Below are 11,405 nucleotides of genomic sequence, written 5' to 3' on the forward strand. Positions count from 1 at the left end.
TACCAAATTTTATTTCCTTACAAGTTAGAACATTACATATTTTTAAGAATCAAATAAATATATATATGAATATGTAAGAAATAATCTAACATCTAAAGTAAAGAAAGAAGTACATAAAAGAAAGAAGAAATAAAATGCAGAACAATGTAAATATATTATTAAACTCTTACAATATTTTCTTCATTGAGTTTTCAACCAATGCAATAACATTAAAAACAAAAAAAAAATATTTAGGATTTTAGATATGATGGAGTAGGATGTGAGAATGATTATTTATTGGAGAAGAAGTGATGAAAGTTACATTTCTCAAAAATTAAATTAGAGGAGTTATAATTATAATTGCTAGGGTATTTAACTAAAAGTGAATGGAAAAAACAAATAGTCAATTCATAGTTTATGTAATTTCAGTTACAATTTAGTACTAAAGTGTATATTTAAAGTATGAATTAATGTATAAGATTAAATATGTTGTATTTTAGGTTCAATTAAAAATAAATGCTATATATTTAAGAAAATAAATACCAAATATACCATTAAGGAGAGAGTAACTAAAATTAGAAAATATTATATAATATAAAAATATAATATTCATTTAGTTTTCAACCAATGCAAGAACATTTAAAACAAAACAAAAAACAAAAAAAAATATTTAGGATTTGAGATATGATGGAGGAGGATGTGAGAATGATTATTTATAGGATAATAAGTGATGGAAGTTACATTTCTCAAAAATTAAATTAGAGAAGTTATAATAATAATTGCTAGGGTACTTAATGAAAGTGAACGGAGAAAACAAATAGTCAATTCACAATTTATGTAATTTATGTTACAGTTTAGTACTATAGTGTATATTTAAAGTATGAATTAATGCATAATTGCATATGATTCAATATGTTGTATTTTAGGTTTAATTAAAAATAAATATTATATGTTTAAGAAAATAAACACCAAATAGACCAGTAAGGAGAGAGTAACTGAAATTAGAAAATATTATATAATATAAAAATATAAAATAATTAAGTAAAAAATATTAAAAAGAGACCACAAAAAAAATTTAAAAGATAATTACATGAAATTATGTCACAAACAAATTAAATATGAAAATAACTTATATATTTTTAAATTAGATGATAATAATAAAAAATAGAAGAGTGTGTTTCTCATATTTTTAAATTAGAAAGATGAAACAAAAAAAAGGAAAAATGACAAAAAATACATGACTTATTTAATATTTACCAGAAAAAAACATAAACTTTTTTCGTTGGCAGAAAAATACTTAATCTATTTTATAGGTGATAAAAAAATACATGAACTATCACGATTTCCAAATATCCCACGTATCATTGTTACGATTTTTAACGACGTTAACGTAATCTTTTTACAAACGAAATATTGATTTAAGATCTCCATTGTTGGTCAACGAAACATCATGAAAACGGAGGTAAGATTAGTTAGGGTTTCTAGCAGTACTTGATCAGATAAGAGGGGAGGGATGGGGAAGAGAGAGAGGCGGGAAAGAGGAAAAGACGGAATTGTGAGATTCTGTCGGTTTTGCTTTGGAAAGTCGAGATATTTCTGTGACCCATTAACCATTTACAACCTATTAATAATTAGCTTAAACATGAGAAAAAAAACCAAAAGATTCAGAAGTGCCACATGGCAGATAGATAGAGCTTCTTTAGAGGGTATAAGCCTACTTTATTATTAGATTATTGATCAGAAGCATTGGTTAATCTTCTATTTGTGACTTTTTAGATATGATAATTTGAAAACTATTGAAATGGAAAACGGTAAGTTATATTTTGTTTGAAAATTAGATTGATTATAATTCATATGGTATTATATTGCATTTGTACAAGATTTTTATTACTAATAAACTTTTTGGTTTGTAGGATGTTTGCATATACAACTAATGGTGAATAACAAACAAAATTGCATCCTTAAGTATTCAATGTTCTAGAGAATAGAGATACATGTAACTCTTCTCAAAAATCTTTTTGATGTGAAATATTTGATTAAAGTCAGTTTGACTAAATGAAAAAACTCAACCTATTTATTTTTGTTTTTATATAATTTTAAACTACTGATCCAATATTCATTAACATCCTAACCCCAATAAAACATAAATACTTCAATTAAACCAATAACAACTAATCCAATAACAATAATCAAAGACTATCCAACATTATCTAAAAGAATAATCATAAATTAAGGAACCAGCAATCATAGGCAACATTCTAACGACTCAAATCTAGCAACCTAACAGAAGCAAGACATCAACCAATCGAGCCATTAGAACATCCTCTTCTTCATTGCCTTGATTCTATGATCACACCTAGCTTTTACTGCATCACAAACAACAATTAAGACGCATGAGTTTTATTACAATACTAGTATTAGACCCGTACTACATACAAGAAATTATTTTCTAAACTTAAAATGTTATATTTTTAACAACTAAATATATTTAAAATGTTATTATTATTTGTTATCAAATACCTAAACAAAAAAAATGTTGATCTATCTAAACAATAATCACATCACCACAAATTCAAGGGGAAAAAATCTGTTGCATAAACAAAACCCCTCAATACGTGGTGATGCATCTACTAATGTGATTAATTCAATACCTTGTTTCACTTTTCCGTTCAAGGTATTGAATTCATGTATCTGATTCGTATATACATGTTTCCATTGAATTCCTATAACCGAATAGAAAACAGATGAAAGAAGGATATACAAACTCTATAAAATAATTGTCTAGAAAGAAAAGTGACAATCTTAGATCTTTTGACTTCTTCAACAAATTTTGCCACCCTATTTCACATAGACATAACAGAAGAGTTCTAATATATATGATTGTGCTATTTGGATCTAATGATGTCGTTGTTTTACCTCTACACTCTCATTGACCTTGTTTTGCCGGTGGGTCGATGTTGTTTGTTGTTTACTTTGGGATTGTATGCGTCTGATATAGTCATTGCCGATGGTTCCGTCTGTAGTTTTTGTTAATTAATGTTTCCAATATGAAGAGAAATTGAAGTAAATATATTTGAGATGATGGAGGGATCTTGGATGAACCACACTTACCCAATTTCGACAGTAGAGGCGTGGGAGTTTATTCTCGGAGGCGGATTACTTAGCGTTTCTGTGTAAACCTAATCTTGATTTGGAAAATAAATTAGAAGTTTTTGTTAAAAAAAGAATTGTAATTGATATATATATATATATATATATATATAATGTTTGAAATTTTAACTGAGAGCGGTTGAGAAAGAAATGGTGGGTGGTTTTGCTACTGGATAACTGTTAGGTTTTGTAACAATTATTTAGTTTGGAGAGATTAAGCAGAAAACAGTAGATGTTAGGTTCTTTGATTAATATTGTCCTTTTAATAATTATTTAGTTTGTAGAAATACATAATTAATAATTGATGAATTTAAAATGTTGAAAAAATAAATAAATTTTAAATATATTCCTTGATTTTTTCCCAAAAAATATGGTGAAAAATACAAAATTTTAAAATCATGAGTTGTTAAATTAAGAGCGAATTTTATAACTCTCTCCTTCAAATTGGGAGATGTGTTCTTAGAAAATTTGAATTTGTAGCATGATTAAAGATTAATTGTTTTGATATATTATTAAAAAAATCTTTTATTTGAGGCAGTTAAGTTATTTCACGTTTTCTTGTTCGGTTAGTTATTTAAATTATAAAGTAAAAGCCACATGTCTCAAATTTATTGGTTAAGTGACTTGTGCTTTATATTATAAAGATTCATGGAGTCAATCTTCCCATCTATTGGGCTATATGCACAAACAACTAAGAATCCAATGTTCAACAATCAACAAACAACACAATCAAACTAGGAAAAGCAAGTAGTGGCCGTCTGCTGAAGAGTTGGTGTCGACTGACACCCCTCCTCGACGCGAAAATCCTAGCAGTGTCGGTCGACACCAAGTGGTGGTGTCGACCGACACTTGCCTAAGTCCTCGCGCTGTCAACAGCTTCGATACCGACCCCGTATATACGTTCTCTTCGAAGCTGAGGGTCTGTTCTCCGCCTTCCACCGCCTCCATTGCGGCCAAGGCTCATACAGAAATCACAGTAGGCCATAGAAGCAAGGAATCAATCAAAAACACTCATAGAACATATAAACAGAGAATTATCAGGCGTAGATCAGCCATGGTCATGCACTCACCTCTTTAGCAGAAAGTTTCTGACCAAAACCGACGAACCAACACCACAACAAGCCTCCAACAAGTTCGTAGCCCCACATCACCATTCCCCAAGAACAAAACTCTCAAACAAGGCAAAGAACTCTCCAGAACTCCAAAACTCTCACAAAAACTTTTCTCTCTTTCTTTCTCTCTCTGGAAACGACAAATGAGCAGCCCCAGAACCCTCAACCTCGACTTCCATCTTAAATACCCCGGTTTAGGGTTTCCCAAACCCAACCAATTCAATTCAACTATTTAAAACTAAACCGGGAGAACCGAAAAATAAGGGTGTCGACCGACATCCTCCACGGTGTCGATCGACACTCATCTCGATCGACACTCATCCCAGAACTCCCAAAAAAATTGATCTGTGGATGTTACACTAAATTTGTATGAACCATTTATACCCCTAGGTTCCATATTGAGCTAATGCAATTTCAAATATTGTTAACAATGAGTTTGACTAACCGAGATTGTGGCAATTGGTGTAAGATATACTACAAGAAAAAATCATGATATACTATCATCTTTTCTACGAATAATATGTAGGAAATATTTCTTACATTTTTCCTATGACTTTTTGAGAAAAATGTCAACTAGGAGGAAAATTCTTACGAAAAAGTTATGAAAAAATAGTAGAAAATTTTCTATTAAATTTCTACAACACTAAGTTCATAAGAAAAACGGTAAGCTGGGACAAAGACGATTGGAATAAAATGGGTCTTTAAGATAAAGCGTAATCCTAATGGAAGTATCAACAAGCATAAAGCTAGGCTGGTCGCAAAGGGTTTTGTACAAAGACACGGTGTTGATTTTGATGAACTTTTTGCTCCGGTAGCTCGCATTGAGACAATTCGCTTCATCATTGCTCTAACAGCCATGAATAATTGGGAAGTACACCATCTTGATTTTAAGACTGCATTATTGCATGTGGAACTAAAGGAGGTGGTTTACATCACACAACCAGAAGGGTTTGAGATCAGAGGGAGTGAGGACAAGGTATACAAACTTAATAAGGCACTATACGGGCTAAAGCAAGCCCCTAGGGCGTGGAATGAAAAGTTTAACAAAACTTAAAGGAGCTGGGATTTGGCAAGTGTTCAAAGGAACCATCACTTCATCAAAAGGAGGAGAAGGGATACATTCTCATTGTAGTTGTGTATGTAGATGATCTTTTGGTCGCGTGATCAAGCGTACACATAATAACCAAGTTCAATGGAGAGATGGCAAAGAAGTTTGAAATGTGTGATCTCAGGAAACTAAGCTACTTCCTTGGGATCGAGGTACTTCAACATCAAGATGGTATAACACTGAAACAAGAAAGATACGCAATCAAGATCCTAGAAGAAACATGAATGAAAGAATGATCTGTTTCAACTCATATGATTGCTAGCTCCATTGTCTAGATACCACACATTACTCGTGTCTAGATTGGATTCAAAGACTTTGGGCTTTACCTTCTGCTCATTGAGGAGTACCACTTCATGCATCATTAAATCATCAGCTTCGTGAGTGTCTTCATCCTTCTTCTCCATTGCTTCTTGGAGCTTAAGCAATCTATCTGGACAATCTGACGCATAATGTCCTAGTTTATCACAATGATGACATGTTATTCGAGACTCTCTCTCCTTATTTCGCCCTTGTCGAAATGATCCATCATGATGGTTTCCATATCGTCCCTAACCTCTTCCTCGCCAATGAGAGCGACCTCCTTGTCCTCTCCCTCTGTTACCATTGTAGTTCCCTTGATCAGAGTTAGCATATATGAGTTTTGTTTGATCATCGTGTTGCTCTTCTTCATCTTCATTGATCCTTTTCTCATAGGCTTTTAGTCGTCCAACAATATCCTCAAAGTTGGTCATATTGAGGTCGAGAACTTGTTCGAGGGCTGCTACGATATGTATGTATCTCTTTCGTGGTAAAATTTTCAGAAATTTCTTCTCAATTTTTGCTTCGTCCATTGGTTCACCAAGGGACGCTGATTTGGAAGATATTTCTAGAAGTTTTCCAACAAAAATGTCAATTGTGTCTTTGTCTTTCATCTTGATACGATCGAATTCCGCCATCAGAGTTTGCAGTCTAGCCTCTTTTACTCTCTCAGCTCCAACATGCCTTGCCTTTATCGCCTCCCAAACTGATTTTGAAGTGTCAAAGTCGCCTATTTGTAAGGTTAAGGCTTCGGGTATGGATTGAAATAGCAAGACAGTTGCCAAGTTATTTTTATCTTCTTGTTTGCTTCCTCGTTCTATGGTTTCCCATACCTTATGCACCTTGAGGGCAATCTTCATTCGTAAGGCCAATACTGTGTAGTTAGTTGAATTCAGCATAGGACACTTGATGGAGGAGGGTTCCATCTCTTTTTCTCTAGGTTTGATTTCATCAGCATACTTTGTATCTCCCATGATCGTTTGCTAAGCTCTGATACCAAATAAAAGACTATCAATATTAATAACTCAAAGATCAATATGAATAACTCTCTTATCAGCTTAAGGAAAATCACTAAAAACCTCAAGCTCTTCAATCTCTTAGGTGTTGACTGGTTCTCGCGTTTGCGGGTGGTAGCGGTTGCTAGCGATTGGAACCAATCACACAAACCGCTCCCAATCGCTCATAATCGCTTCCAACCGCTTGAAACCACTGAATTTCAAAAGCTGCTTTCCGCAAGCGTTTGCAGTTGCGGACGATTGCGGTTGGATTTTTTTTTTTTTTGTAAAAGAACTTAAAAGAAATCAATGATAATGAGTTTTTTTTTTGTTATATCTTCTATCTAACCATTTTAATCATTAAGGATGAGAGAAAATGAAGTACGGATATGATTGCAGAGATTATAAAATAAATATCTAGAAGAAAATAATATTCCTATTAACAATAACCTGGAAAATTTGATGTAAATTCAATGGCACATCGCATAAGTTCAAAAAAATCTAAATAAATATAATATTTCATCAGAAATTTAAGAAGATAAGATTATTTTTGAAAAATATTAAAACAAATCACCAGTGACTCTTCTCAACTCTCACTTGACCATTCCTACCGATGCAACTACTGACCCACGATCTAAGAGAAAAAAGAAAAGATCTACGATCTAAAGCATATGTTTTGTCATTTATCAGATTACTTGATTAAATTTTTGGTGAAAAGCCAAATGTATAAAGGATTAAGTATTTCTATATGAAATTTATTTGTTTTTTGAATAATTATTTTAGTAGTTTTTAATAAATTTTAATTATAAATCAAGTTTAATAAAAATTTTGGTGTTTTTATACATTTATATATTATATATGACATTTATTATGTTCCAACCGCTATTGCACCCGCTGGTCAACCAGTCGTAAACCTCCCGAAAATGCTCCAATTTTAAACTGCTAAACCAGTCGTTCAAAACGCTTGATAACGCTTGAAACCGCAATCGCCCGCTTCCGCAATCTTCCGCAACCGCAACCGCAACCGCAGTGTTTGAACCAGTCAGGCCCTTAATCTCTCACGTTTATATAGAGAAGAAGCAAATATTTAGCCTACCAACTTTAAGGAAATATTACATAATTTAGATATCTCCTAAATATGTACATTTTATCTCCTAAATATACTTAGCTTGATTCTCAAGCTATTTCATGATGATAACCCAAGGTAAAAAAAAAAGCTCACTGTAATATCAACTCTCAACCATGCACATAAAATTTCAGAAACTTTTTCAAGTTTAAACTTGTTAATTTGGAATCAGTCAAACAAGCAACTCTAAAAGCTTATACTTTACATCAACATAACAACTCCTAAGATTTGGCCATGGATTCTATCTACAATATGAATCATGGTCCACCAAAATACAGAATCTATGTATAATTTGGAAAGAAACAAATCACACATAGTTTTTGGCACCATATCATTTGATATCACCAAATCATATTGTTTCTGTCAAAAGCTTAAGCGTCTCCAAGATCTCCCCATCTCACATTGTACTTAGATGCAAGGTAATGTGCACCAACAGGACCTCTGCTCCCATATGGATAGAGTTCAGGAACAATTTTCCTCTCCTCGAGCTCCTTCAAAGCCGGTGTGAATAGATCCCATGCTGCATCTAGCTCATCACTTCTGATAAACAACCTCCTCTCTCCTTCGATTGCATCAAGAAGCAGTCTTTCATATGCATCTGGTATCTCTCTTGGATACCTATCAACCCATAAAGAATAAAAAACAAATAACCTCAGATATGAAAACTATAGTCAGATATAGTATGTTACTGTTATATATACCTGGATCGATACAGAAGGTTAAGGTCGCTGCGATCTAGTCTCATTCCAAGACCAGGAACTTTGTTGTTGATCCTTAGGTATATGCCTTCATCAGGCTGAACTCTGATCACTAGCTCATTAGTTGCGTTATCCAAATTAGTTGCAAAACTTTTCTTGTACAAGTTTCCTGGGAGATGTCTGAACTGAACTCTGATCTCTGCTCCTCTCGTATGGAGAGCCTTCCCGGCTTTCATAAGAAAAGGAACACCGTCCCATCTTGCATTGTTGATGAACATGGCTGCTGCAGCAAATGTAGGAGTGAGACTGTGATTTGGAACCGTTGGATCGTCTGTATAACCTTGATAAGTCTTTCCTCCCTTGCTATGCCCTTTGTATTGTCCAACAACTACATCTTCAAGAAGTAACGGTTTCATTGATCGCAAAACTTTCACCTGACACCGGAACGCATAACATCAGCAGAGTATTTTACATATTTATTAGTGAGTGATAAAGACTCTTACTTTTTCACTTCTTATATCCTCAGCATCTAAGCTCACAGGCGTCTCCATTGCGAAAAGTGCGAGTATCTGCAAGAGATGGTTTTGCATGATGTCTCGTATGATTCCATACTGATCAAAGTACCTGCAGTTATATAACATTAGATAAGGTTGTTCCATGCTTGTAACATTGTAAGTTTTCTATAAAAAGCTTACCCTCCACGTCCTTCTGTTCCAAAATCCTCAGAAAAAATCAGTTGAACGTTACGTATGTAATTTCTTGACCATAGAGGCTCGAAAACAAGATTTGAGAATCGAAGCACGGAAAGGTTCTCAACAAGCTCCTTTCCTAAATAGTGGTCAATCCTAAGTATGCCAACAGAACATTGCAATTAAGTTCCAACTTAGAAATGAAAAGAAAGATGGCGGTGATGCTTGTAGTGGGCAAAAGGAAATGGCTAACCTGAAGATTTGTTCCTCTGTGAGATACTGTTTCAGAGATCTAGTTAACTCTCCAGATGATTCAGAGTCACGACCAAATGGCTTTTCGACAATGACCCTTGTCCAGCCGTTCGCAGAAGAAGCTCTAAGGCTTGCACACCTTACCACATCGACGAATATGTTTGGGGGTATAGACAAATAGTAAAGCCTGTTTGCTAGCTTTCCTCCCTAATAACAAGAAACCAAACAAGAATGTGCTTAGTGGTATGTCTTGAACAGAAACGATCACACTGACTTTGGTACAAGAAGTAAGCATGGAGAGAGTGAAGAAATTTTTACCTCTTTCTCTTTGAGCTTGGTGTTTAGTTCTGCAAAATCCTCTTCCGAGTTATACTGACCCGAATGGTAAAAGCATTTTTTCAAGAACTGATCCATTTTGTCCCCACAATTTTCCCTGTTGTTAATTCAAACCTTTTTTTGTCATATAACCAAACCATAGAGTTTTAACTGAAACATTCAAACAAACTAAAAAATGCATATAGCAGAATATTATACCTTTGATCAATCCGGCAAGTTAAAGTTCTACTAATCATGTCACGAAGCTCGTCATGAGTGAGTTTGGTCCGAGCATAACCAAAAACAGTAAAGTCCTGAGGAAGACAACCCTCATAAAAGAGAGCAAACAATGCAGGGAATATCTTCTTCTTTGCCAAGTCCCCAGACGCTCCAACCACCGTAATACTTAGAGTAGACTCTTCTTTTGTGCCATGTTCCTCTGTAAGATGATCTCCGGCTGAAACATTTGGAAACATACATACATACAGAAGCTGTAAAAACTACTTCAACTCATAAAAAGAGAGAGGGTCTACTAATTCCTACCTAATCTTCTACACTCAGTCCTAGAATAATAAAAGACACAAAAGATACAATCTTGAACTAGTTTACATTACCATGATCTCTGTTCCAATCCTAACAACAAAATCAACGACAGGGGCAAGAAACTTCAACAAGCATTGTATGTCAAAGAGACATAGTGATCTCGTCAAGAAATTGGAGAAGAAACTCACAGTCTTGTAAAGAAGCGAAATTAGTGGCACAGCCATTAGAGGACTCGAGCTGCTGAGAGTGTTTCTCAGCAAAGAATCTCAACCGAAACTGAGAAAACCAAGATTTTCTCGGGAATGTGAGAGATCGACTGAAGAGTGGTAGAGTCTCTTTAAACGGAGACGCAGGAGCAGCCAGAGATGAGGAAGAAGAAGAAGGGATGATCATAGAATGTGTCGCCATGCAAATCTTCTTGGATCGTCAGAAACAAATGTGATGCCATTGTGTTTTGCTTCGTGTGAGGCCATTTGTATCTCTCTTAACGTTATCCACAACAGTAGTTTTATTATATCTCTCGCATTATCCACATCTATATTACTTGTCAAAATACTCCAAACAAGTTTGATTTTTTCTACTTTAGCAAAAAATAGAGAAATTTGATTTTTTTTTGGTCCATTTTTTTCTCTCAAAAAAAAAACTTATTTAACACCCACGAATTTTTCATATGCATCTAAATTTATGATTATGAAAAATTAAATAAATAGCATAAAAAAAGTAGTTAGGTTAATCACAACTACATTTTATGTTTTTATTAAATTTTCAAACACAATAATGAAAATATGAAATTGTATAAAAAGCTAATTTCATAATTTTTACATCTAGTTTACTTAATTCAAATTTCATTGAATTTTACCATCTCTGAATTTTTCAACAAAAAATAACATAAAAGCACCAATTATCCTCTCTTTTTAGGCTGAAAAACATATCAATTTAATGTTTCAAATTCTTACACATTTTCAATTACATTTTAAACATTTTAATCTAAATCCACAAATTTATTAAGCCCATTATTTCCAAAAAATCTTATGCTTATAACAAAATCAATATGAATTCAATTGATGATTAATTTATCAATATTTGGATACATTTAGTCAAATTATTTCTTATATATATATTAGGTGTCTTTTGACAATTT

The 11,405-nt window shown here is 33.5% G+C and overlaps 2 protein-coding genes across 3 annotated transcripts; both read right to left on the reverse strand.

Moving 5' to 3' along the window:
* Nucleotides 1-5,477: 5,477 nt before the first annotated feature.
* Nucleotides 5,478-6,620, reverse strand: LOC147931007 (uncharacterized). Its single transcript, XM_087477134.1, has 3 exons — nucleotides 5,903-6,620; nucleotides 5,676-5,803; nucleotides 5,478-5,558 (listed from the first exon to the last, which is right to left on the reverse strand). The coding sequence occupies exons 1-3, from the start codon at nucleotides 6,618-6,620 to the stop codon at nucleotides 5,478-5,480; spliced, it is 927 nt and encodes a 308-aa protein (XP_087333260.1).
* A 1,275-nt stretch (nucleotides 6,621-7,895) lies between these two features.
* Nucleotides 7,896-10,818, reverse strand: LOC104732556 (glucose-6-phosphate 1-dehydrogenase 1, chloroplastic). 2 transcript variants are annotated; one of them, XM_087478469.1, is made up of 8 exons: nucleotides 10,453-10,818; nucleotides 9,941-10,178; nucleotides 9,725-9,839; nucleotides 9,408-9,613; nucleotides 9,161-9,310; nucleotides 8,969-9,089; nucleotides 8,469-8,899; nucleotides 7,896-8,385 (listed from the first exon to the last, which is right to left on the reverse strand). In XM_087478469.1, exons 1-8 carry the CDS (start codon nucleotides 10,670-10,672, stop codon nucleotides 8,139-8,141), a joined length of 1,728 nt encoding a protein of 575 aa, XP_087334595.1. In that variant the 5' UTR covers nucleotides 10,673-10,818; the 3' UTR covers nucleotides 7,896-8,138. The 2 variants fall into 2 exon arrangements, with proteins under 2 accessions (XP_087334595.1, XP_087334596.1); XM_087478470.1 differs by having other exon boundaries at nucleotides 9,725-9,856; nucleotides 10,453-10,774.
* Nucleotides 10,819-11,405: the final 587 nt, after the last annotated feature.

This window comes from Camelina sativa, chromosome 12, assembly GCF_030686135.1.
Source record: "Camelina sativa cultivar CO46 ecotype springtype chromosome 12, ASM3068613v1".
Lineage (NCBI taxonomy): Eukaryota > Viridiplantae > Streptophyta > Magnoliopsida > Brassicales > Brassicaceae > Camelina > Camelina sativa.

What these genes read in the sequence shown, in the direction of transcription:
- LOC147931007 (XM_087477134.1), bottom strand. Translation starts at nt 6,620, where the DNA reads ATGGGAGATACAAAGTATGCTGATGAAATCAAACCTAGAGAAAAAGAG. An exon ending in CTCTCATTGGCGAGGAAGAG is followed by an intron (nt 5,804 to 5,902) that starts GTTAGGGACGAT and finishes GTGATAAACTAG; the next exon opens with GACATTATGCGTCAGATTGT. An exon ending in TACTCCTCAATGAGCAGAAG is followed by an intron (nt 5,559 to 5,675) that starts GTAAAGCCCAAA and finishes TGTTTCTTCTAG; the next exon opens with GATCTTGATTGCGTATCTTT.
- LOC104732556 (XM_087478469.1), bottom strand. Translation starts at nt 10,672, where the DNA reads ATGGCGACACATTCTATGATCATCCCTTCTTCTTCTTCCTCATCTCTG. An exon ending in ACTTGCCGGATTGATCAAAG is followed by an intron (nt 9,840 to 9,940) that starts GTATAATATTCT and finishes AATTAACAACAG; the next exon opens with GGAAAATTGTGGGGACAAAA. An exon ending in GGAACAGAAGGACGTGGAGG is followed by an intron (nt 9,090 to 9,160) that starts GTAAGCTTTTTA and finishes ATATAACTGCAG; the next exon opens with GTACTTTGATCAGTATGGAA.